Source organism: Onychostoma macrolepis, chromosome 14 (genome assembly GCF_012432095.1).
Source record: "Onychostoma macrolepis isolate SWU-2019 chromosome 14, ASM1243209v1, whole genome shotgun sequence".
Lineage (NCBI taxonomy): Eukaryota > Metazoa > Chordata > Actinopteri > Cypriniformes > Cyprinidae > Onychostoma > Onychostoma macrolepis.
In genome coordinates, this window is record NC_081168.1 from 31,460,142 (window position 1) to 31,484,923 (window position 24,782).

A 24,782-nucleotide genomic window follows, 5' to 3' on the forward strand; every position below is an offset into this window, starting at 1 on the left:
ATAATTATATTTTTAGATCTTTCAATATCTATTTCTATAGTTACACATTCCAAAAGATTTTCTATAGTCGCTGACATACTTTTAATCAAATTACATCTTAATGCTGTGCCAACATACAAAGCAACCCCTCCTCCTTTCTTATTAACTCTGTTTACCGTGAACAAATTATACCCTTCCAATTCTACTTCATGTATTTTCTCATTATCAAGCCAAGTCTCTGACACAGCAATCACATTAAATTTATTAAACTGACGCAAATACTCTTTAATGTGTATTAAATTTTTATAAAGACTTCTATTATTTAAATGTATTATTGATAATGCCCCCTCCATATTTACATTTCTATTAAATTTATCTTCTGTATAATACTCACAACAATTGTTATTTACATCATTAAAAAAGTGATTATCCGGGTCAATATCATTTTCAATCTCGTATATTTTATGATCTGCGTGATTGAAGGATTTCAAATTCAAATTCTCGTACTTACAGTGACATTGTAAGAGGTCAGACACACAGTCCATTTGAATATCGACCAACTCCCCATCATCAACATCTCTAAATGGGAACAAGAATTCCTTATCATGGTCCATCATATCGATAATCATTTTAAGTCCACATGAATATTCCTTCAGTCTTCACTTATCCATACTGATCCGGTTCTTTGAGTTCTCTTATTGCGTGTACTTCAGGAGTTCCATTTAGCCGTATCATCACTTTGCAATTTCTTGTCCATGTAGCTTGTATCTTGTTCTGTTTCCTCAAAATGCGTGCACGTCTAGCGATGTCAGCATTCTTTTATGTAAGATGTTCATTCAGGTACACTCCCGTACCCCTCAACTTCTTTGCCTGCCTCAGTAACTCGGCTTTATGTTTCCGATTCACAAACCGAACAACTATTGCAGGCTTCGCTCCACCATTCCTTCCTTGGAAGGGTATGACAGGCCTCAACATTATCGCTCTGAATGATCATATTCTGGCTTTCAAGAAACTTGATTACTAGCTTTTCCAGGGTTTGTAGTTCCTCTGGCGGGGCGTCTTCACCGTCTGTGTCTCTGGACTCTGTACTGACGTACATCCGGTGCTTTGTTTCCAGCCCGCTTATGATTAAATCCTCCATTCTTGTGTATTGCTCCAGCTCGTCAATCCATCTCTCCAGTCCTTCAATTTTCTTATCCTTCTCTTTCACCAGGTTCTTCAGTTGTTTAATTCGTCCATCAGATCAAGTAGCATAGTTTGTTGTTTAGCAACTTTGCTCAACTCGTCCGACATGAAGTTTAGGGATTTTCTGATCTCCTCCAACTCCTCCTCAACCACGCTGCTGATTTTCTTCGGTGGCATTTTGGTTTGTTCGTCTTTGTCTCGTGTATTTACAATATTAATTAAACTTAGTTTATTATTATTAACACTTTTTCCTTTTCAGAAGTAGCTGCACGCCACGGAGTGCCGCCATCTTGATTCTTATTATATTATTACATGGTTGCAGAGAGACTTGAGAGGCAGAGTACTGCTTCTTCTACATTTAGCCGGGTGTTTCATGTACTACGTGTATGTACTTCATGTACAGACTTGACACAGTGAAAGCCTCCAAACTGCATTTGTGATCTGAATGAAATATAGTAATATGTAAACTCCAGCACATTTGGCAGATAATGAAACAGACGACTCTGTCTGTGCCTCACAGCGACTGGCTGCCACCCACACCACGCTTCAGTGAAGCTGAGCTTTTCTCAACTTTTGGACGCTCTCGACTGCTTTTCTCTGATCAATCCCACAATTCCTCACCGAAAACACTCGCTGTACTCTGCTCTCTGCGGTTCATCAATCCCACCTCTCCTGCAATTATATATCTTTATGCACCTGTAAGTGCCACATTTTAACAACGGCAGTAAGTAATGTTCTCTTTAAGTTGTCTGCTGGTGCGATGTCTCACGCTGATGTAAGCACCACAACTTCTATGTTGCCTGAGCTTCACAATACACATCAACCGTAAACTCTTGTGAATGAGCTTATGGAAGCTGGATGGAAAAAAGCAATGCTTTATAGTTAAATATTACTATTTTTCTTACACACACCTATCCATACGGTCCTATTGTTTTTGTCAATACAATGAAAGTTTGTGAAGCCCATTGTTGTTTAGGACTTGCATGGATAAAAACAGGTGGCTCATTCGTGAAAGTACAAAGTCATATGGGATTTGGAATTATTATTATTATTTTTTACTTAGTTTTTATTTCATAAAAAATAAGATGCAAAAGGAAAAAGATACACATCTAATTATGTTGTGAAAGAATGCTGGTGCAGCAACTCTATATTGGAAAGTATAATACAGGAAAAACAAGCACAAAAAAGTACAGATGGTGATAAATTATATATCTCTCTTATTGCAAAAATGCAAAAGATTGCTAAATACTTTATCTGTTGTAGACAAAAAAAAAAAAGGAAAAAAAGAAAAGGATCCTCTGAGCAGATTTGTAGTGACATATTTTATGTAGTCTTGTTATTTGGGAGATTTAATAGCGAGCGAGACAGAAACGTGTGTGAGAGGTGTGCAACTGAATTTACTTGTTAAAGATCTGGTTTGGCCTCGGCCAGCAGCTACGTTCACCACTCATTTCCAGATGTCTATTCTGTGCTATTTCATAATTATTGTAAGGAAGATACATCTTGTACCCAAGAATACAACTCTGCACAGTCTGGTCATTCTGACAACCAACTTCATGAGGCTTTTTGGGAAAGGTTTGCTAGACACTTGGTCCTACCTAAGCATTTAAAAAGTTGTTTTTAAATGAAAATGTTAATTTTTTTTAAAATTTAATCAAGTTTAAGAAGTTAAAGCAATACATAAACTAGGGGTGTAATGGTACATGTATTCGTACTGAAAATTTTTGTGACGAGTCGCCATATACTAACGGCAGCACGATCACCCCTTCCTCTTTATCACTAGTTTTAACGCAAAGTAAACATGAATGAACATCTCACCCCTCACGTAATCACTCAATTAGTGTTTCAACTGTTTAAAGACATTATTAAAACAGCTTGTAAACAAAATGTCACGTAGCATTTAATTTACCTCAGGCAAGTCAGCAGTGTCCACAGCTCGTTATTTGCTAGAGAAATTAAGTCTAGTGAAGCGCATTTTGCAAAATATTAGATATTAGATTTTATATAAATATAAGCTTTCCATTGATGTATGGTTTGTTGGACAATATTTGTCTGAGATACAACTATTTGAAAATCTGGAATCTGAGGGTGCAAAAAAATCTAAATATTGAGAAAATCACCTTTAAAGTTGTTCAAATGAAGTTCTTAGCAATGCATATTACTAATCAAAAATGAAGTTTTGATATGTTTACGGTAGGAAATTTACAAAATATCTTCATGGAACATGATCTTTACTTAATATCCTAATGATTTTTGGCATAAAAGAAAAATTAATAATTTTGACCCATACAATGTATTGTTGGCTATTGCTATAAATATACCTGTGCTGCTTATGACTGCTTTTGTGCTCCAGGGTCACACATATATATATATATATATATATATATTTCACTTTACCTGTTAGTGATGTGTTAATTATTTAATGTATGTTTAAATAAATCTTTTCGGAAACAAGTTGTGACAGCCACTCTGTAAATAATTAAATTTAAACAACAAATTGAAATTGTATAATTTAGAAGCTAATTTAAAAACTGCATAATGTGCAATTTACATGTTTGCATACATTTTGTTTTTTAAATTTGAGCGTTGATTATTATAGTTAAAAATAAATAGTAATTGAATAGTTTATGAGCAATTGAGTAATTTAAGTTTGGGCTCTGTTGTTAACTATGACCTTATAGTAAAGTACAAGGACTCACTATAGTTTAGAGCAGAAGCTGAGGTAGATTTTTATCCCTAAGAAAAATTTAATTATAATTGAATTTATTTAAAGAAAGAGCAATTTGTTCAGTAAAACACTGTTTAATTAAAATTCAAATAAAATAAAAATTCATTTATGTTTGGTTTTTTTCCTCCAAAACCATCCTGAAGCGTCATGTCTGTACCGTTACAATAAAACCTACAGCCCTGCATCTTGTGAGATGGTTCTAACTTAAGGATGCTTTTCTAATTTATGGTCAGATTTGGAGAGTAAATACGGCAATGTAAAGTAAGGAATGCTAATGAATTTAATATGGTCTAGGAACATTTTTATGATCAGAGCTCACACTTTTATTCTTCAGCTGACCATCTCAAACCCCTTTTTGAGGAAAACAATATAGGCTATTTTGTAAAGATCATGTACCTTTTTGCACAGGACCAGCTGATGATCGAACAGGAAGAAGACTCTCTGCTGACTCCGTCCATACGGCTGATAGATCCACGACATCTCGCCCGTGTAGATCAGCTCTGAGCTTCTGTCCAGAATATCATCACCCTAACCAGAACAAAAACACTCGGGAGTCTGGCACACAAACTGGGACTAGCAGTGGACAACAATGATGTTAAATTAAAATGAATTGTTTAAATGAAGTGAACAGTATCATCAAATTTTTTGAGTGTGACATCAGAGTTCAATGTAATTAAATGCATCTGAATGAATGTGAGGCAATAACTGTATGTAAATGCACAGATGTTGTTGAAACGCACCTCCCAGTCCAGCACTGAGGCCTGCCACTGAGCGATCTTGTCGATGTTCTCCAGTCTTCTTTTGCGCTCGTTGATTTGCTGGGTCACGTTCCTCATGACAGCGAGCGCTGCTGCCACATAACGGTAATCACTGCCAGAAAACACACCCACAGACTATAAATACATACATATATAACACACTTGCAGACAAAAACAATCTGACTCAACTAATATGACACATACTTTTCACAGTTTGATTGCAGTGGTAACACTTCACAATAAGGTGGCACTAATATGCATTAATTCATGCTTAACTAATGCACAGATGATCATGAGTTAATGTATAACTCATGAAGAAATAACCATTTATTAATAATTACTGCATCAGCAACAGATTAATTAATCAATAAATTGTTAGTGGTGAAATGTGTCATAATGTATTAATTCCCTAATAACAAATTATATGAACTAATAGTGTTAATTCATGTGTTAATTACCACAGTGGGTCAAAGCCATGCATTTCAACTTCCAGTTGTCTGCTTTAATTAATCATTAGCTAATGATTTGCAAAGATATCATGATGTTATGACTTTACTTGTTGAGGCACATGACTATTAACTAGAGTACATAGCTTTGACCCACTGTGATAATTAACATATGAATTTACATTATTAGTTAATATATGTTATTAGGGCTTTATTACTTAATCTATGAATCATATTAGTTCCTGATGTAGCAATCATTAATAAATGGTTTAGTTCTTCATGAGTTATATATTAACTCGTGATTATCTGTGCATTAGTTAAGCATGCATTAATGCATATAGTGTCACAGTATTGTAAAGTGTTACCTTTACGGTTACACTTTATTTTAGTGTCCTTGTTACAGTGTAATTATACATTTAAGTACTGAGTAATATTAATACTATATGGTTAGGGTTAGGATTAGGGTTACTTGCATGTAATTATGCATCATTTATTGTTATTATAATAGTAAGTACATGTAACGTGTAACAAGGACACCTTGAAATAAAGTGTTACCATATTTTCACTATTAGGACATGAGACAAGAAATTTACTTATTTATTGGCAAAGTTTTTTTTTTTTGCCAAAAATGCACAATTTTTTGTGTAAAGTTATTTACATTCAAGGGTTCACTTACTTATACTTACTTCTATATATATATAATAATAAAATACAACCATGACTGTGTCATTAGTGTAGTCAGATTGCCTTTAATTGTGAAGACACATTTTATGAGCAATCAATGCTGAAATCGAATTATTTTCAAAGGGCTCACAAACTTAGTATCACCGTTGTTTAAATATATCGTATATATATAGTGTATATAGTCTCCCTGGCTACAGATATCTCTGTAACGGTCTGCTTCGGCCTGTACATCAGCTTCAGATCTCCAGACAGTGTTTTCTGTGTGTTACCTGTGGTCCTGTGCTGTGTACTTGAGCAGCTCGGCCAGCTGCAGTGGATACTTGCAGATCTTCTGCACCGGGGTGAGGAGGAAGCCGTCGATGGCGATGTCGATCATCTGCTGGAGCAGGCGACAGGCTTCGAAGAAGTGCTGATAGCGGCCGTCCTTCATCAGCTTGGAGAGCTCCATGCACGCATCCAGGTGGTTGTTGCAGTACTCTGAATAGATCCAGAAACCGTCTTGCTGTACGGCAGACGGTCAGAACTTAATCAAACACATGCGTTTTCAGTTCAAACGTTTGAATAGCTGATACTCATCAATACACAACCATTATAGACTGTCTTGACACTTTCTAGATTTATTATGAAGGAGCTTGTAGGTGTAGCTATAATTGGCTGTAATATGAAATAAGAAGTTTTTACCTAGCCATAAGGCAATGTACTCACATGTTCCAGAAAACACGGTCCAATTTCACTAAGATGGGGCTCCTCGATGTTGTACTGTTTCTCCAAGTCCCGCACAAATCCCATTTGAAATCTGTAGATATCCTCGATGTTTCCAAAAATCACTTTCAATTGGTCGTCACTGAACATGTCAATCCTCTTTCGACACTGCCTCAAGTATCCCTACAGACAGAAACACCTTCGGTTCAGACATGTACGCAATCTGCATGAAGCACTTTGTTTCCACTAACCATTCAACCTTCACAGAGTTCACGAAGACATTGCAAAAGAATTCCTTGAGTGATGATTTAATCCAAGTCTTCTGAAGAGACACGGTCACTTTAAATGATGCACTGATTTCATTTAGGCTTTTCACATAAACACTGATCAACGCACACACATAGAGCTCATCAAACATGGCAAACAGAAGCTCAACCATGCTTGCTTAACGTGAGAGCAAACGAGGTTCATTTTAACAGTTTGTTAACCATATCTGATGCGTTAATCAATTTTCATATGTGAAATAATATAAAGCCATCGTGTAGACAAAACAGCTAGATTCATAGGGATTTCTTGATGTACTTTTTGAAATGTCAACATTTTACGTGAAAGGTCTTTCAGTGGAGGGACAGAAATCTCTCAGGTTTGATTAAAAATATTCTCATTTGTGTACTGAATACGCAAGTCCTATGGGTTTGGAACGACATGAATTTAGATTTTTTTTTCTGTAATCTCTACCAAGCAATCGCACTCATCTGATGCTGTCAGCAGTACCTCACAGATGTCCTTCAGGTGCTTGATGTAGTGGCGCTCAGTGCTCATGATCTCGTTGATGACGTTGGCCCTCATCTGGTCTCGGTTCTGCAGCGGTTGGCCGATGCACAGACAGCCGTTGCTGGGGTCGGTGTGTCCGTTCTGCACCTCGCCGGCACTCTCGGCCGATTCTGTGCCCGCATGTTCCTGGTTAACCCACAGCTAACAGCAAAGAAACAAAGGCAGAGAGACACATTACATCTCCAAGCTGTGAGATTTGCAAAGGGGAACAGGTTTGAGCCCTAAGTCTCACTGGGGTGAAGATTTTTGCTGACTGACAAAAGGTTGTTGTTTGTTTTTACTGAGAAGTCCATGCATTTAAAGATTCCATAGTCACAAAAATACTAGTTCATTTCTCTACAGACTTCCACCATCAGTTGTTCTTTAACCATTTTTGTCTGGACATTTCTTATTCCAAACGAACGACGAGCTGCAGTCTTGCTCTCATGGCATTGGTAATAAGACAACAAATCTGCCTTTGTGTGGGTTTCAGTTTATGGTTTCAGACAAGAATGCATTGTGCTGCAAGATGGCACAGAATATATTTATATTAGGTGGGTTTAACTACTATGTACTTGCATTTAAGTTATTAATTTGATACAATGCACTTATTGTGTGCATACATGCTTGGTACATTGTACTTATATTTTAAAAATACCTGCATGTAATTAATTTCTGTACTTACATTTATAATTACACTGTTGACCCATCCCTTACACCTTAACCGACCATTAAACCTACCAAACCTGTCTCTAACCTACCCGTATCCCACATCAATTGCAGCAAAAGTGTTTTAAATACAATATGAACACAATACATTGTACTTATTTATTCATTTTTATTTATATTAGGCCACCTAATATAAAGCAGGGCCGAAGATGCTTCTGAAGTGGCATATATGGAGACTTTTCATGTTTTAAATGGGGAACAGAAATCTAATGGTGGCATAAATCTATTTACATAGGAATCTCAATCTTGGGAAACTATGAATCATCACAATCTTGAATGTTACATTATGAGATAATGTCTTCTGGGCTGCTTCCATGGTGGGTCAGTAGCAGTATATTTTGCAGTTTTGTACATCGCATGCTCTCTGTAGGTCTACGTTATGGAAAAAAAGGGTGAGGTTTTCAATTTTGTTTTTAAATACACTGAGGAAATAGAAACAACATGCACTTTTTCATGTAACATTGATATTATTATAGAATAAATTCAAAAAGTACTGTGGTACTTTGTTAGTTCAAAGAAGTAAAAAAAAAAAACCCTGTGAAACAGAGTAGAAAAACATGTATGAAACTCATATGATAGCATTGTGCTTTCATTTATGTTCGTTAGGAAAACATGTTTTTGGTGTAAAATAAAAAAAGTACAAAAAATGATAAAAGAAAAAGATTTCTGTTTTTGGAAAACAATTGGAAACACTGGAATAAAAAGACAACTTCATTGTTTTAAATGTATGGTGGAGAAATAAAAAGTCATTTTATTGAATTCTGATGTGTGTTTGGGTCTTGAGGGGTCTAGTCTTGGCCTGGGTTTGGAGGGTCTGGTCTTAACTCATCAGGTCAAGTGAGGGCATAAAAGTTCACACTCAGTAATTCTCCATTCATAAGTCACCAATGCATTTCAACTCTTTCCCGTCAGGAACATTTGCTTGAGCGTCAAAAACCACGTTCCTTGATCAAAAGACAACTTAACACAGACCAACAGCTTAGAAATTCCATCTAGTATTATTACACACTAGGGCTGGGCGATATATCGAACACGATATTCATGCGCATCTCATCAGTAAAGCCGGTTCTGTGATTAGCGCTAAATCATGAATATCGTGTTCGATATATCGCCCAGCCCTATTACACACACTCATTGCGAATTCAAATCTAGGCATCTACAGAGATGCAAACATAAAATGGGATGCTGCCCGACGAAAACGAGAAGATGGTTCTGAATGCAAAGCAGATACTACAGTACTACTAACATCTATTTCAACATTCGGAGGCTGCTACAAAACGCATCCAAAGCAGCGCATGTAATGAAGAAACATGTCGGATGCTCATCTATTTGAAAAGCTATGAAGCGCACTAGGAGCGTGATTTCAATTGGATGCTTTAAATGCTTTGTGACACGGCTGTGTTGACAAAATCAGCAGCACTTGATGAGATTTGAGGAGCTGGGGACGCACCTTTGCTGTTGTGTTATGGAACCTTGGAGTTGCTATAGGGTTGATATAGAAAACTGGTTTTGTGTAAGGTTGAGGAGGGTGCGGATCAACCTTTGGAAAGAATGACAGAAATACACTTGGTTTTAATTTTCTCTTGCTGTGGAAGAATAGAAATGGAACAGTGAGATGGAAGAGGCTTGGCAACACTGATTCAACACTGACTGCGCTCTTTTCCAGACGGACGCATCTAACACGGAGTCCATTTCTTCACTTCAGACCTTGAGCCGCATCACAATTTAATAATAATCTAGAACACTGGTCTCAAACTCATGCACAGTTTAGCTCCAACCCTAATCAAACACACCTGATCCAGCTAATCAAGGTCTTCAGTATCACTAGAAACTTCCAAGCAGGTGTGATTTGGAGCTGGTTGGAGCTAAACTCTTGCAGAGCTGTGGCCCTCCAGGAATTGAGTTTGAGACCACTGATCTAGGAGCTTATCCAATGAGATGAGAGAGATGATCAAAGACGTACCCTCACGAAGCTGGCGGGGAACCAGCCCTCCTCGTCATCCATTTGACCCCACCACCAGTCTTTATTGGAGGCGTCCAAGACCTTGATGACGTCTCCAGCCTTGAAGGCCAGCTCCCTCTCGGCCATCGTCACATGATCCCATACCGCCTCGGCGCTGACCACTGAACCGCCGCTGATCAACTGCAGAACAATACAGTGAGTCTGATGGAGAAACATCATTCTTTCACACACACTTACCCCGTCTGCTATTGGTCAGAAAACATTTGTGACTCATGCTGGCAAAATGAGTCAGAATGAGCAAATTTTCAAAAATGAGTTCTTTTTATTATTATATCGCATGACTTGTTGGAATCGGACAAAAATGACTGAGCTACAGACGTTTGAAAGTGACAGAGTTAAAGAGAAAAATCGAGTTAAAGTTTTCTGAAGAAACGTGTGATGATTCAAATCAGTTGAGATGCCAAACAAATCAAAAAGTAGGAGTTTATATGAATGCATCTCTGAGGGGAACCGACTGTTGTTAGAAAAGTTTACGTGGTATTTTCTTTTCATCTTGCCTCTGAAGGATGCATATTAAAGTAGTGTTTATCAGCACAGCTGCTTTGTTTACAGCGGTAACCCAGGAAACACTGTATTATTGCTGTTCATAAGTGCCACCTGCTGGCAGAGAGTGAATCTGCGTCTCATTCAACTCGTCTGCTGCTTCCTTCAGATGTGTTTTATGTAGTATAGTTTCACAAAACTAAAGTCAGACAAATCTGTTTTTGCTTCAAATTTCGAAATTATTCAGTGTAATTTATATTAAAAACTGTTCATGCTGCATCAGTGTTTGGATTGTGATTAAAATGCAGCGGTTGCCTCTCATTTTAAATGGAAAGAGCACAGGCAAAGCCTTAGTTTGTTTATATGAAGAAAATTATTTTATTTGTGCAACTTGCTTATTTGATTTGGAGTTTGTTTTAAAATTTCAATTTAGTTTAGTTTTATTTCAATTTCACAAAGAAACGTGCAGCAATAGCCTAATAAAAATGAGACCTTCTCATTTACTGTATAATGTCTTCAATCTCATTTTGTTAAAATAAACGTGAGAAAATCGAATCGTGAAATCAAAATCATGAATCGATTCGTGAGTTGAGTAAATCATTACATCCCTACCTAGCAAATATGCATATTTTCCTCCAATTCTTTTCTTAATAGCCTAATAATTACTATATTATTAATCACAATATAGCTATTTTTTATTTAATCTCTGTTATTAAAAATAAGAACAAAGATGCAAATAAACAGCAGTTTAATCAAGAGCAGCGAGTGATTCTGTCTTCTCTTTTAATGTTTGATTAACATTGAGACAGATCTATATTGAGACCAGCTGTAATGCTGTCACGGTGCACACAGCGGGGAGGAACGAGAAACAGTCTTTAATAACAGTCTTTAATAAACACAAACAGGGCAAGACAAGGCAGGGCAGACACACAGGAACACCGGGAGTAACGAGTAGACCAGACGAAAACGAACTGAACAGACAGGACTTATACGCAGAATAATACTAACATAATCGAACACAGCTGGGACATTATTAACTGATAATCACACTAGACGAGGACAGGAAACAACAAATAAGGACATAAGAGGGCGGGAAACACACGACAAACGACAGAGGACTGACATGACTCCCGTGCCGTAACAGTACCACCGGGGAGGAGGGGTGGGTGCTCTGGAGGCCCTTCAGGACAGACACGGACAAGACGACAGGACGGGGCACCATGGCGGATCAGGGGAGCTCAGGAGGCCATGGCAGGTCGTCAACACTTCTACCCCCCCAAAAAAAATCCATGGGGCAGCTGCGGGGTATCAGAAGCCCTCCGGGGCCAAACACACAGGAACATGACAATCCACTGGAGCAGGAAGTCCTCCGTGGGCTAGGCTCGGAAGCTGAGGTCCATTCTGGGCATGCCGTGGAGTCAGGGGCCCTCACAGGGTTGCCTCAGGCACCGCTTCCACTTCCGCGACAGGAGAGGCAGGCGGCTGGGAATGACTAGAGGAGCCACCTGCCCCCGACGAGTCTCCATGGACATGACCGACAAGACTGGATTAAAACTGCTCCTGTGGACACAACATAACTTTAAAATGACTCTGGTCAGGGGTGGAGTCTGCACTGGACTCTGGTCAGGACACTGGGAAGGGCACTCCTGGCCGTCACTACGGAACGGCTGGTGGGCTTGAGGTAGCCACAGCCGATGTACTTGACTTCGAAGCGGCCGGCAAACTTTACTGATGATGAGCGGTCGGCGGGCTTGGGGTAGCCACAGCTGGCGGACTTGACAGATGAATGGCCGGAAAACTTGACTGATGATCAACCGGCAGGCTTGAGTGAGCCGCGGCCGGCGAACTTGACCGACGAGAGGCCGGAGGACTCGCAGCACTCGCGGTGATCCCGCCGAACTCCCATGCATTATCCGCGGACTATGGCGGAAGGACGAGCGGCGACTTCCATGTGGGGGAAAACAAACAGGAACAAAACAAAATATTTTCAAAAAACGAAAAACAAAACCCATGAAAAGGGGCGCCGCTTACTTTCGGTTTCTGGTCTGGTCTTCTGTCACGGTGCACACAGGAACGAGGAACGAGGAACGAGGAGTAACTTCAAATTAACAGTCTTTAATAAACTCAAACAGGGCAAGACAAGGCAGGGCAGACACACAGGAACACCGGGAGTAACGAGTAGACCAGACGACACTAACTAAACAGACAGGACTTAAATACGCAGGATAATACTAACATAATCGAACACAGCTGGGACATAATTAACTGATAATCACGCTAGACGAGGACAGGAAACAACAAATAAGGACACAAGAGGGCGGGAAACACACGACACATGACAGAGGACTGACAAATGCATGGATCAAATATAACGTTGCACATCAGATTTCCCCCCAACCATTAACTAAATGTTCATGTAAGACATAACAAATTATGTTTGTGTGAATCTTGCCAAGACATATTTCGTAATAATGTACTTTATAGGTAGATCCTGCGTTTTATACAAACGCTTTGCAAATGTCGGTGAGCACGATCGTTTTGTTTTCATCAGCATGGGTTTGAAAATCATATTTCACTGGTTTGGATTCATGTCATCGAGAATTTGATATGAATATTCACAAAGCTGGAATGCTGCAACAATAAACCTACAACTTGAGAAGCAGAAGCAGCAGCAGAGAAAGAGATACTCCTCTCGGAAAACACACAAATAAAGATAATTTTAGATGTGTAATTACTATTTGGAGCATTGGGATCGCTAGAAGAGGGATTAATGAACTCATTCTTGTGAAAATCTCAAATTCAAACAAAACTGACATTTTTCACTTCTTTTTCCTGTAGCTCAAAATTAGACCGTGCGCATTCACACTCATTTTGCCAGCACGGCTCACAAATGACTGGCATATACTGGCTCAACACAGGCACTGTTCAAGATGCTCACACAGCTCAGTCTTTGAAAGAGAGTCAGTGTTCATCTGTAAATGTATCTGCAGTCTGCACATAAAGCTGTAATATGAGAAAGAATTTCCTATACCGTTGAACACCTTTAATAAGCCCTTTAATCTCAATTCTGGCCTTGCACTGAAAGAAAAGAATTCAGTACTCTAGGGCTACAAGTTTTTCACCCTCAAGGTACACCTCTGTGCCTTATCTACCCTACAGAGACTCTTATAGTCCCACATTACCTTAAAATGCAGGATTTTCAGTTGCTGTTTTTAACACAGAGGTCAAAATTAGCCCCTCCTTGTGGGCGGGCTCAACACTGCCAGAAGCCGCGCCCCCTGGTCATGACCCGATATTAGATGTCAGAACACAAACAGCAAAGCATCACATGAGACAGCAACTCAAGAGCGAACTACCTGCTGGAAGATGAGTGATGTGGAGAAAGCAAATCTTTTTTTTTTATATTGTGTTTATACATAAATGGCCTTTTTTGCTTATATGAAGAAACAGCAGCAACATTAGCAAATAGTCTTTGTATGGAGACACAACAACACAGCACAGAAACGCGAAAAGCTAAAGATAGACTTTGTGAGGATCCACAGCACTGTCTCCCTTATAAAGGTGTTGATTCCACAGCATTATATTTCCATCCACTTCTGCTGTGTCAGAGGTTTCTATTTACAACATGTTTTTGCAGCTTTGAGTGTAAGTCGCATGTTAATGACGAGCGTGAAATCAGCCTCAGATAAGGGCGAGCAATGCTGCTGCAATAAATAGGGCTATATACAAAAGAAGAAAATAAAAATACAGCTAAAGTCATGCTGTTGCATTGTGGGATCCAGAAGGTGAACTGAGAACTGCTGTCTTTGGTCGTCTTGGCGGGGATTAGAGAAACAGAAACTGGATTACGGTTGGAGGAGGAGGAGGATGCTGGAGGAGTTTGTCACAGAATAGAGTATGTGCCTGATGTGTTTATGAACTCCTATTAAATGACTGACAGGATTGGATGTAATCTACCTCACTTTACTGCAACGATGCAGTCCTGCAGATTTAATGTTTGTGCTCCTTTAATTCAGCTAAGAGGCCACGGCAATCTTCTATAAAGTCTTCACATTATACGAATGTGCAGGTCAGAGTTTACCACATTTGATTCCTGGAACTTCACCTGAGCTTGAGGTCCTGTCTCTGAATGAAATGTAGTGTGACCAGCCCTTAAGACTCACTTACTATTTTCACTACCTCGTCAAACCATTCCCAAGTGTGTTCAGTTATATCCAACTGATATATCGTAGTGCTTCTGTTTTTCAGAAAATGAAAGATATCCGTGGCATCAGAAAAAAAAACTGGCATGGGAACTAGACCTCCATCTTGAGTCTGTCAAGATCTCTTTAACACAGATTGCTCGGATTTCTTTCCTAAATCGAGGCACTCGTGTGATACAAACAGCGAAACACTAAGCAAGAGGCATCCTGATTGGCTGTTTGTGCAGTGTATGCTCCTCTGAGAGCGTCGTCTTCAGCATGCGTTAATGAGAGCTGGCAGTGCGCTTGTCGAGGGTTGCTGACTGACATTTGCAAAGCGTGTGCATAAGACACGCCTCTCCAAAAGTGCATGATCTCCCAATAAAGTCTTGGCGAGATTCACACAAACATAATCTGTTATGTCTTACATGAATGTTTAGTTAATGGTTGGAGAAAATCTGATGTGTAAAATTATATTAAATTCATGCATAACTACAATAAGATCAGAAACACACACACTTCATTTCCACGATTCCTTTGCTTCATATTTTGAGAAGCCTACCATCATTTTCTGGATGATTAGTGCCAAGAAATATCCTCTCGAGCACTCTTCTGTTAATGTAAATCGTTAAAAACGCATAACAACTCTGTGCACAGATCATAATATTAAGACACCTTGAAGTCGTGTCTCATTACGGAGTCCCAGGGTTCTGTGAATGTAATGGAATTATCGTTACGTAATCGACCGCTGTTCCCCTCATGTTTCTGCATACCGCATGCCTTGAGATGAATGCATTCGACTTGGCAGCAAGTGCGTATGAAAACACAAAGATGTCAAAACTCAAAAGAAGAACGAGAAACACATGTCCTCTATTTGTCATTTCACATCAATGTGCTCTTCTTACTGTCAGATTCATGGGACTTTCTTATCTTTTCAGAAGAGATATGCCTTGTTAATAATACTAAAGCTGACTAAAGTGGACTTCTAAAGGGAAACACTGCTTTAACATCAAATTAGAATGAAAATAAGGAACGTATTATATCTGTAGGGGCAACATGTAACGGGTAGAAATTTGCTTTGAGAATTAAATTAGCCCGAATACCAGCATCCTCACTGAAGAAAGATATTACATAACAGACTCGAGTCCTGAGAGCGGGGGCCAATCAAAGACAGGTTTACACATACAAACACATCCTCCTCAACATCTGAAACATATGATGTGCCTTCAGAAGCATAAGGCTGAGAATCAAACATCCAGACTCTAAATAAACCCGAGCACAGTTTGGAAATCAGCTCCTATGACTGTGATGTCAAGATTTTCACAGTAACGATGTGGAATTTGACAATTCTCAACTTGCCACGCCACGTGTGCCGGCATGTGATCCAACACATGATATGAACAGATGCTGTGAATTTGCCTTTCTCTAAACACAGAATGACATCTGACCATAGATGCATAACCTTTCAATTCTAATCTTACATTCTGGAAGGACTCAGATCTAAATAAGCATTGCATAGACACACAAGATGCAAAACTGTATGGTATTTTATCATTTTACATTCATAAACTGTTCATAAATATCTTAACAGATTGTTTTGATTGCAATTATTGTGATTCTAGCACAAGCCTTATTACATGACATTTGATATTTTATGGTTTCAGAGCATTGGTCATGCATATTAATTCAGCAGCATTTTTAAATGGACGTTCATAAATCATCCGCACAATACACACAAACATGTCATGATATGCATTCAGAATGCCTTGGAATAATTCTACAAATCAGCTTATATAATGCAGCTGGACTGAAAGATGACACGCGCACACAAACACTTATGAATGTAAGCGTAGGATATATTTTACCATATTGGCCGCAGTAAAGAGCAGAATCACAGATACGAACAGCCTCAGATGTTTCCGGGACGAGCAACAATCACAGATGTTTGCGCGTGTTCGCCTGTGTGTCAGTCATGCTGAGGACCCTTCAGCTGGAGCCCATGAAGAAGATGAGGATCACGTTGACCAGCAGCAGAATGGCTATAACAGTGAACACCGCCACCGTTTGTACGTCCAAGGTCATGCTGCAGTGCTGCGAGCTGCGCGGTGCTGCTGTCAAACCTGCGATCGGCACAGTTATGAATGCAACCAGCCGCGCAGATATGTATAAAAAACACGTCACCGTGCTGCGTCTCAAACCCTAGCGAGCTGCCTACCTAGCGCTGAGCCGCCGCGCGCACCTGTGATGCCCGGTGAGGCTGTGTTGCTAGGCAGCGCGCTGGGTTTTGAGATACAGCTCCGAGACTTGTAAGACAAGACACGCATAAATATGCCTCATCCTCACCATCACCATCATCTTCATCAGAAGAGCGCGAGGACAATCGCTATTCAGAGCGCTTGTTCTACAGCGCAATGACGCGCAGCTGCGCTCCGCCAATCAGAGCCGGCCTGCGAGATGTTCATCCCTCACCATGGAAACACTGTCATTAACATTAACAACCATTCACACTGTTATATAAGAGCCAACGACACACCGTTAGTCAATGTGCATGAACTGTGTCATCTTTACAGTAATGCCCTGTCATTCATATTTCGATCATCTTTACACCGATGAACGATAAAGCCAAGCCGCTCAAAATCATCCAGGTGCAAAACAGCTTAACAAGAAGATAAACATATGAACTCAACAGCATGAGGCCAGGCCAGAAATCTGGCAAGTTTTACAAGTTTTTATTTTATTTTATTTCAGTTAATTTCCTGTACTTAGTATCTCATAATCAAGATACAGCGTTTTATCATAAAACTGCTTAACTTAGTATCTCATAATATTATTGTATTTATGACTTATTGTATGCATGGTCACCAGAATGAAGGTGCGATCACATTGTTGGGTGAATTTTTGCAGGTGAAATTCAGTAGGCCTAGTAATCCACTCAATTGGGAATGGTATAATATACCTATTTTTGTAGGACAACCTGGAAGTTCGCATCATCCTGCCCTGATGAAAAAACAATAGAAACCATCACATAAATTATAATGGGTTCCACTACAAATACCATTACAAACATTACAAACCATCAACTTTTAACCATTGAAACCATTAAAAAAATATTTCCTGTAGTGTGTTTTGGGACATATTTCATTAGGATTTAGTGCTTTTAACAAAAGCCACCAATAAAAGGTGACAAATTACCAGTAGAGGCCCACCGGGACCAATACAGTCTCCATTACAACCAATACAAGTCCCATTATAACCTGTGAAACTATTACAAATGTTAGGATGGTGTCTATTGTTTTTTTCACCAGGGTTATTCCCTCCAGCTTTGAAACATCACACAGCGGATTTACTGAAGTACATTTATGATGTAAAAAACATGCATGTTTTTCACATGCAAAAAGGAAATTAATGGTCTATTTTTGATTTTTTTTTCAGTGTGCGGACAACTCTGGTTACGTGGTATATATAACTATTTTTAATGTAGAATCTTTCATGAAAATATCTTAAGCTTGTCTTCACCACAGACCTTATTTCAGGCATTTGACCAAAAATCCAGTCAAAAAACCCACTGACTTTGCGACGATGGAGCTGGAAGCGCTAAAATGCAAACTCGTTTACATTCAGTGTGTGATGTGATCATGCTGATGAATTTAAATCTGCTTTCACTCACTGCGGGAAAGTTCGTGTTTGACATTTACACACATTAGGCTCTGCACAGACCATGTTTTGAGTCCAAATCAACTCGTACTTAAACAAATGTCCTTTGCATAGTACAAGGCTTAAATTAAAGACAGAAAAATCATATTAATTTGCCATCGGTTAAATATACGCTTTGACATCATGAAAATAACTTAATGCGCAGAAAATGATCCCTTCCATGGCACACAGCTGAGTTTGAGTAATACATTTTCTAGAACTTCAAATGCATGTAATTGTCTATATCCAAGTAACAATCAAGATGCACAACAGATTCCAAGCCCTTCCTCTTTTTAATGCTGGGGGTTAATAAACTATTCACACATCTACAGTACAGTAGCCACAGTACGTCTTTACACAAAACAATAAATGTCGACTACTTGAATGTTCACATTTTTTTTTTTCTCACAGTATAGCAGAAGGCAAACATTTTTTTGTGTCTTGAGATTATTCTTATGAAATGTCTGAAGTATAATGTATTGAAAGAGCTTTTCTCTTGTGATGCAGAACAGACAGTTACATAACGCTGACACTGATTCCCATACGGCTCGATTCCACCCATCCTGACATTTACACAACAAAGGTCACATCTGAAATTCAAACAGACACAAATAGTTTCATGAATACAAAGCCAAAGTTTGTCAGAATTATGTATGATTTAAGGAGCTACACATATTATTCTACACAGACGCAGTGTCTCTACTGGCAATTTAACGAAATATTGCCAAAATATCAGTCAAACTGAAGATCTCAGCATTAATTGTTTGGTTTTGGGGAGGGAATGATGTGTCTCCTACTTTATCATTTACGTATAATGTAAGCTTGGGAACACAGGTTTACCACAATCAATCACTGTTTGGGCATACCACTGAAATACATATGTAGTGCCGTACAATATTTTGAATGAAAATAGTTAATTTTGTAAAGAAATTCAAATCAAGTCATTTAAGAATGCATCATATAATATTTTCTATGATACAGTTGGTCTTTGCTCTGTTGGCCAATACTTGGAGACGTTACTGTTCATTAAAAAAATGTAATGAAGCACATAAATAACCAGAGTATTCACAGTGTAGTTCAGTCACAGCGCCACTGCAAGCAAGGAATCGTATTCTTCTTCTGTAGCTTCTATGGTGGTTGCCATACGGCAAAACGTGCCTTAAAGGGGTCATGAACTGCATTTTTGTGTTATTTTATAACGTTCTTTGAGGTCCACATATAATGCTGGTGTTACATGTTCCTCTTGTCTTGTTGGGACTTTTATATTACTTCCTGTCCCCTGTGCTATTTTGCAGTCTTGTTTCGATCATCCACCGGGAGCAGAACGTGTCTGACTCGACATGTTCACTTTCAGTCCCGCCCCCGACTCTCTCTGATTGGTCTGTGCAGTGCTGCATGAAGTAGAACACGCCTTGTGTCTTGTTTTCATTGGTTCTTTGTTGCACACGTTCTGATTGGTTTATTGTTCCATTGCTTTCAGGTGTTTCTTGTTAGTCATTAGTCCATGTGTGTACAGCGAGTAAAATAAGTATTGAACACGTCACCATTATTCTGAGTAAATATATTTCTAAAGGTGCTGGTGACATGATATTTTCACCAGATGTCAATAACAACCCAAGTAATCCATACATGCAAAGAAAACAAAACAAATAAGTTCAGAAATTATGTTATGTGTAATAAAATAGAATGACACAGGGAAAAAGTATTGAATTGCTGAAAAGTACTAAGTATTAAATACTGTGTTTGGGATCATTGTCACCCGTTTCATCTTCATCATCCTGGTTCTGTAGCTGTTGGGACTGAAGCAGCTAATATTAATTTCCACTGACGAGGGGCAGGATTGCTTTCTAATTACTCGTGTCTCGTGTCTGCCGTTGTTAGATGTAACCTGCTGTTGGTGAGTCTTTGTTTCACGGTTTATTGTCACGTCTTTATTTTGTGTTTATGTTTGATTAATAAAGCTGCGCATGGGTCCAGACTACTTGCCCTATTGACTCATTTGTTACAAGCCCATGTGTTTCCCTTGTTTGTCAGGTGTCGTATGTAATGGTCGCCTGTTTGCTGATGTTTCGGTTTCCTTGCTCTCGTGTTCCTGGTTGTTTGTTTATTTTGTAACTTCCACTAAAAGTCCTGCAGTTACATCCTCTCCTCTGCCTGCCTTCTCTTGCTGCAGCGCATTATACGTATGATTTTTTACATCAAAATGAGTCATAATTTGGACATATTTGACCATTTTCTCCCCTGTTTTTGACCCTCTGGTTTAAAACTCATTTAAATGAATGAATGAATGAATGATGCATTTATATAGCGCTTTATCGTGTATTGCTGTACACATTTAAAGCGGTGCGTAAGATTTTTTTAGTGTAAATGCACAATGCTATGACTGGGTAGTATCTTATGAATGAATGTATTATACACAAGCAACCGTTGAAGTGCAGTTATTAGTTGTGGAAAGTGTGGATTGCAGTATTATGCTTACAGTGCTCCATCAAAGGTTTCTTTTAACAGCATGCTTTTTTTTTTTTTTTTTGCAGCACTGAGCATTGAAGCCAGCGGTGAACACATGAATGCAATGGACAGAGTTTTATTCAGAGTCTTCTCTCAATTTCTCTTATCATAGCCAGCAAAGTGTAGCTAATGCAAGTTTGAGATTCATTTTTCATTGTAGGTGGTTTTGGTGAGAAACATTGATTGCTTTCTGTAAATAATTTAATCCCCTCTTTAAATATCAGGGTTTTTTTTTTTTATTCTACTAAAAGGAATCATTGTGATCATGTCAGTCTTTTACTAAAAAGGTTTTTGCACACCTGAAGTCCAATTATGACAATTATGTCCTTGTCACGGTTCATGAATTCACTGTTTCCTTCGGGTCTCGTGGCTCTGTTGTTTACATGTGTGTGTGTAGGGCGTGACCGAGGTATCATCACTAATTAGCGCTCAGCTGATCACACTCACTGACACCAGCTGCAGCTCATTCTCACTCCCATAAATACTCACTGTTTTGTCCTTTCCTTTGTCAGAGCGTTGTTTGGTGTTTGTTGTGAGTATCTCCGGTTCCCTGTGATGTCCCATACAAGTTTGTTCCTGTCTTCGAGTTCCTGATCGTCTTGTCTTCACTTTGTATGGATTACGTCACCTCACTGGATCTCACCGAGCACTTCACCGAGCCCTTCACGACCATCGAAGTCCCTGTGTCACCCGTGTCGTGTCATCATCTTCATCATCATCAGCATCATCTTCGTCTACCGGCTTTATGACTGTTTCTGACTACATATATATTAAATTCTGAGTTTCACTTGCATCTCTGCTTCCTCCTAATTATTGCCATGACAGAACGCTCTGACCACCTGAGCATGGAAGCAGCGAGTGAATCACCGGCTACTCTTCAAGCATTCGTCACCAGCAGCATTCAACGTATGGACAGTTGTGAGAGAAACATCAGCGACACGGGCAGGGCTGTTCAAGCCCTCGTGACACAGGTGTCCGAGCTCACCCAGCAGATTCAACTCTTGCGAGCTCCCACTGCGCCACCCACACCAGCCGTGCCCATTCCACCACCAGCGAGTGCTGCCCAATCGAGCCCAGATTACCAGTACCGGAAGCGTACTCAGGTGAGCCCAGTTATTGTAGAGCCTTCATAACACGTTGCTCGATGCATTTTGCTCTTCAACCCAGAACTTTCAGTACGGAACGATCCAAAGTGGCGTTCGTGTTAACCCTTCTGTCCGGAAGGCGGCACTCTGGGGTACGGCGGTGTGGGAGAATCAAGATCCCTGCTGCGCCTCGTTCCAGGCACTCGCCGCGAACTCAGGAGAGTGTTCGATCGCGCCGTGGCGGAAGAGAAGCTGCCCGACTATTGGCTGACCTTCGTCAGGGAGATCGTTCTGTTTCTGACTTCTCCATTGAGTTTCGGACTCTGGCGGCGGAGTGCCAGTGGAACGAGGAGGCGCAGTGGGATATGTTCCTGCATGGGCTGGCTGACCGCATCCAGAGAGAGATTTACGCGATGGACCTTCCCGTATCTCTTAACGGATTGATCGAGTTGGCTCTGAGAGTCGATGCCAGACTGAGTCGTGTCGAGCGGTGGGTATTACCCACTCGTGCTTCCGGAGAGACTGGTATCCAGCGATTCGGCGGAGCGGATGCGGTCAGCCCTCCCACGATCCCGAACCCATGCAGGTAGGGCGAGCTCGGCTTTCCGGGAGGAGAAGGAGGCGGAGATCCCAAGGACTATGTTTGTACTGTGGTGGGACTGGACACCAAGCATTTAATTGCCCAGTAAAAGACAGAGCCCGATAGTAACGTTGAGGCTACTATCGGGCGGGATCTCCGTTGAGAAGACCTCACCTACATCAACTTTCCTCCCGGTAAGACTGAGATGGTCAACACTCAACCACGACTGCCGTGCACTGTTGGACTCCGGGGCCGAAGGTAATTTTATGGACAGAACATTTGCACACAAATTTAACATCCCCATCAAACCTCTCACCCAGAGGATTTCAGTGCACGCACTCAATGGCCAGAATCTTCCCACCATCAATTCCACCACAGAGACTATCACCCTCATTACATCCGGCAACCACAGCGAGAGACTGTCATTTCTCATCATGGACTCCCCCCTTGCCCCTGTCGTCCTCGGTCACCCCTGGCTCCTTCAGCACAACCCCTGTGTGGACTGGCAGAGTTGTGCTGTAGTTTCATGGAGCAATCATTGTCATGAGTCCTGTCTTGTGTCTGCTTGTCAGTCTGTCTCTGTTCCTTTGTTTCAGGAGGAGACAGTGGATTTATCAAACGTGCCCGCTGAGTACCGGGACCTGAAGGAAGTGTTCAGTAAGTCTCGAGCTGCTTCTCTCCCTCCGCATCGTCCCTATGACTGTGCTATAGAGTTATTGCCAGGTAAGTCTCCGCCTAAGGGCAAGTTATATTCGCTCTCTACTCCTGAGAGAGAGGCTATGGAGAAATACATTTCTGATTCTTTAGCAGCGGGTTCATCCGCCTTCCTCTTCTCCAGCGGGGCGGGGTTCTTTTGTGGGGAAAAGGATGGATCCCTGCGACCTTGTATTGATTACCGAGGGTTGAACAACATCACGGTAAAGAATACCTATCCTTTGCCGTTGATGTCTTCAGCTTTCGAGAGGTTGCAGGGAGCATCTATTTTCACAAAACTGGACTTACGTAATGCTTATCATTTGGTCCGCATCAGGAAGGGGGATGAGTGGAAGACCGCCTTCAATACCCCCAGGGGTCACTTTGAATATTCGGTAATGCCGTTTGGGTTATCGAACTCCCGGCGGTTTTCCAGGCACTCGTCAACGGCGTGCTGCGAGATATGGTCGATCAGTTCATATATGTCTACCTGGATGACATATTGATTTTTTCTTCTTCTCTCCAGGAACATGTGCAGCACGTCCGGCGAGTGCTTCAGAGGCTGTTGGAGAATGGGCTTTTTGTCAAGGCGGAGAAATGCGCTTTTCATGCACAGTCGGTTCCTTTTTTGGGATACATTGTGTCGTCTGAGGGTCTTCGCATGGATCCTGTCAAGGTTAAGGCTGTGGTGGAGTGGCCAAACCCAGATTCCCGTAAGGCCCTACAGAGGTTTCTGGGTTTCGCCAATTTCTACCGGCGTTTTATTCGCAATTTCAGTCAACTAGCCGCTCCTCTGACTGCCTTGACCTCCCCCAGAACTCCGTTCAGGTGGTCAGACGCAGCCGAGGCTGCGTTTGCCAAACTCAAGGGCCGTTTTGTTTCAGCCCCAATCCTTATTACCCCTGATCCTTCACGGCAGTTCGTGGTGGAGGTCGACGCGTCAGAGGTGGGGGTAGGCGCAGTGTTATCACAACGTTCTCCCACAGACGACAGAATGCATCCGTGCGCGTTTTTGTCCCATCGTTTATCTCCTGCTGAGCGTAATTATGACATTGGTAACCGAGAATTGTTGGCAGTCAAATTAGCATTGGAGGAATGGCGTCATTGGTTAGAAGGGTCGGGGGTACCTTTTATAGTCTGGACCGATCATAAGAACCTTGAATACATTAGAACTGCCAAAAGATTGAACTCCAGGCAGGCTCGGTGGGCACTTTTTTTCGGTCGTTTTGACTTTTCTCTCTCGTACCGCCCGGGTTCCAAAAACATCAAACCCGACTCTTTATCGCGTATTTTTGATCGCTCCGTACGTCCGTCTACTCCCGAGTGCATTTTACCCGAGACCCTATTTGTCTCTACACTCACATGGGAGCTCGAATCGAAGGTCAAGACGGCCTTAGAAGGGGTAACGCCTCCGACTCGGTGTCCACCTAACCGCTTATTTGTACCGGAGGGACTACGGTCAGACGTTATTCGATGGGGACATTGCTCCAATGTGGCTTGTCATCCGGGAGT

General features: G+C 40.7%; 1 protein-coding gene across 7 annotated transcripts in view; it reads right to left on the reverse strand.

Annotated features, from left to right (window-relative positions):
- The window catches only part of arhgef9b (Cdc42 guanine nucleotide exchange factor (GEF) 9b), a 47,023-nt gene that overhangs the window by 8,174 nt on the left and 14,067 nt on the right, over positions 1-24,782 (reverse strand). For 5 of the 7 annotated variants that reach the window (XM_058797214.1, XM_058797215.1, XM_058797221.1 and 2 more), the window contains exons 5-11: positions 9,988-10,167; positions 9,475-9,564; positions 7,257-7,457; positions 6,486-6,665; positions 6,050-6,282; positions 4,633-4,762; positions 4,289-4,420 (exon numbers count right to left, since the gene is read on the reverse strand). In XM_058797214.1, the coding sequence (XP_058653197.1) occupies positions 4,289-4,420; positions 4,633-4,762; positions 6,050-6,282; positions 6,486-6,665; positions 7,257-7,457; positions 9,475-9,564; positions 9,988-10,167 (1,146 nt within the window). The remainder of the gene's footprint in view (positions 1-4,288; positions 4,421-4,632; positions 4,763-6,049; positions 6,283-6,485; positions 6,666-7,256; positions 7,458-9,474; positions 9,565-9,987; positions 10,168-24,782) is intronic. The other 2 variants (XM_058797217.1, XM_058797218.1) reach the window with 1 other exon arrangement.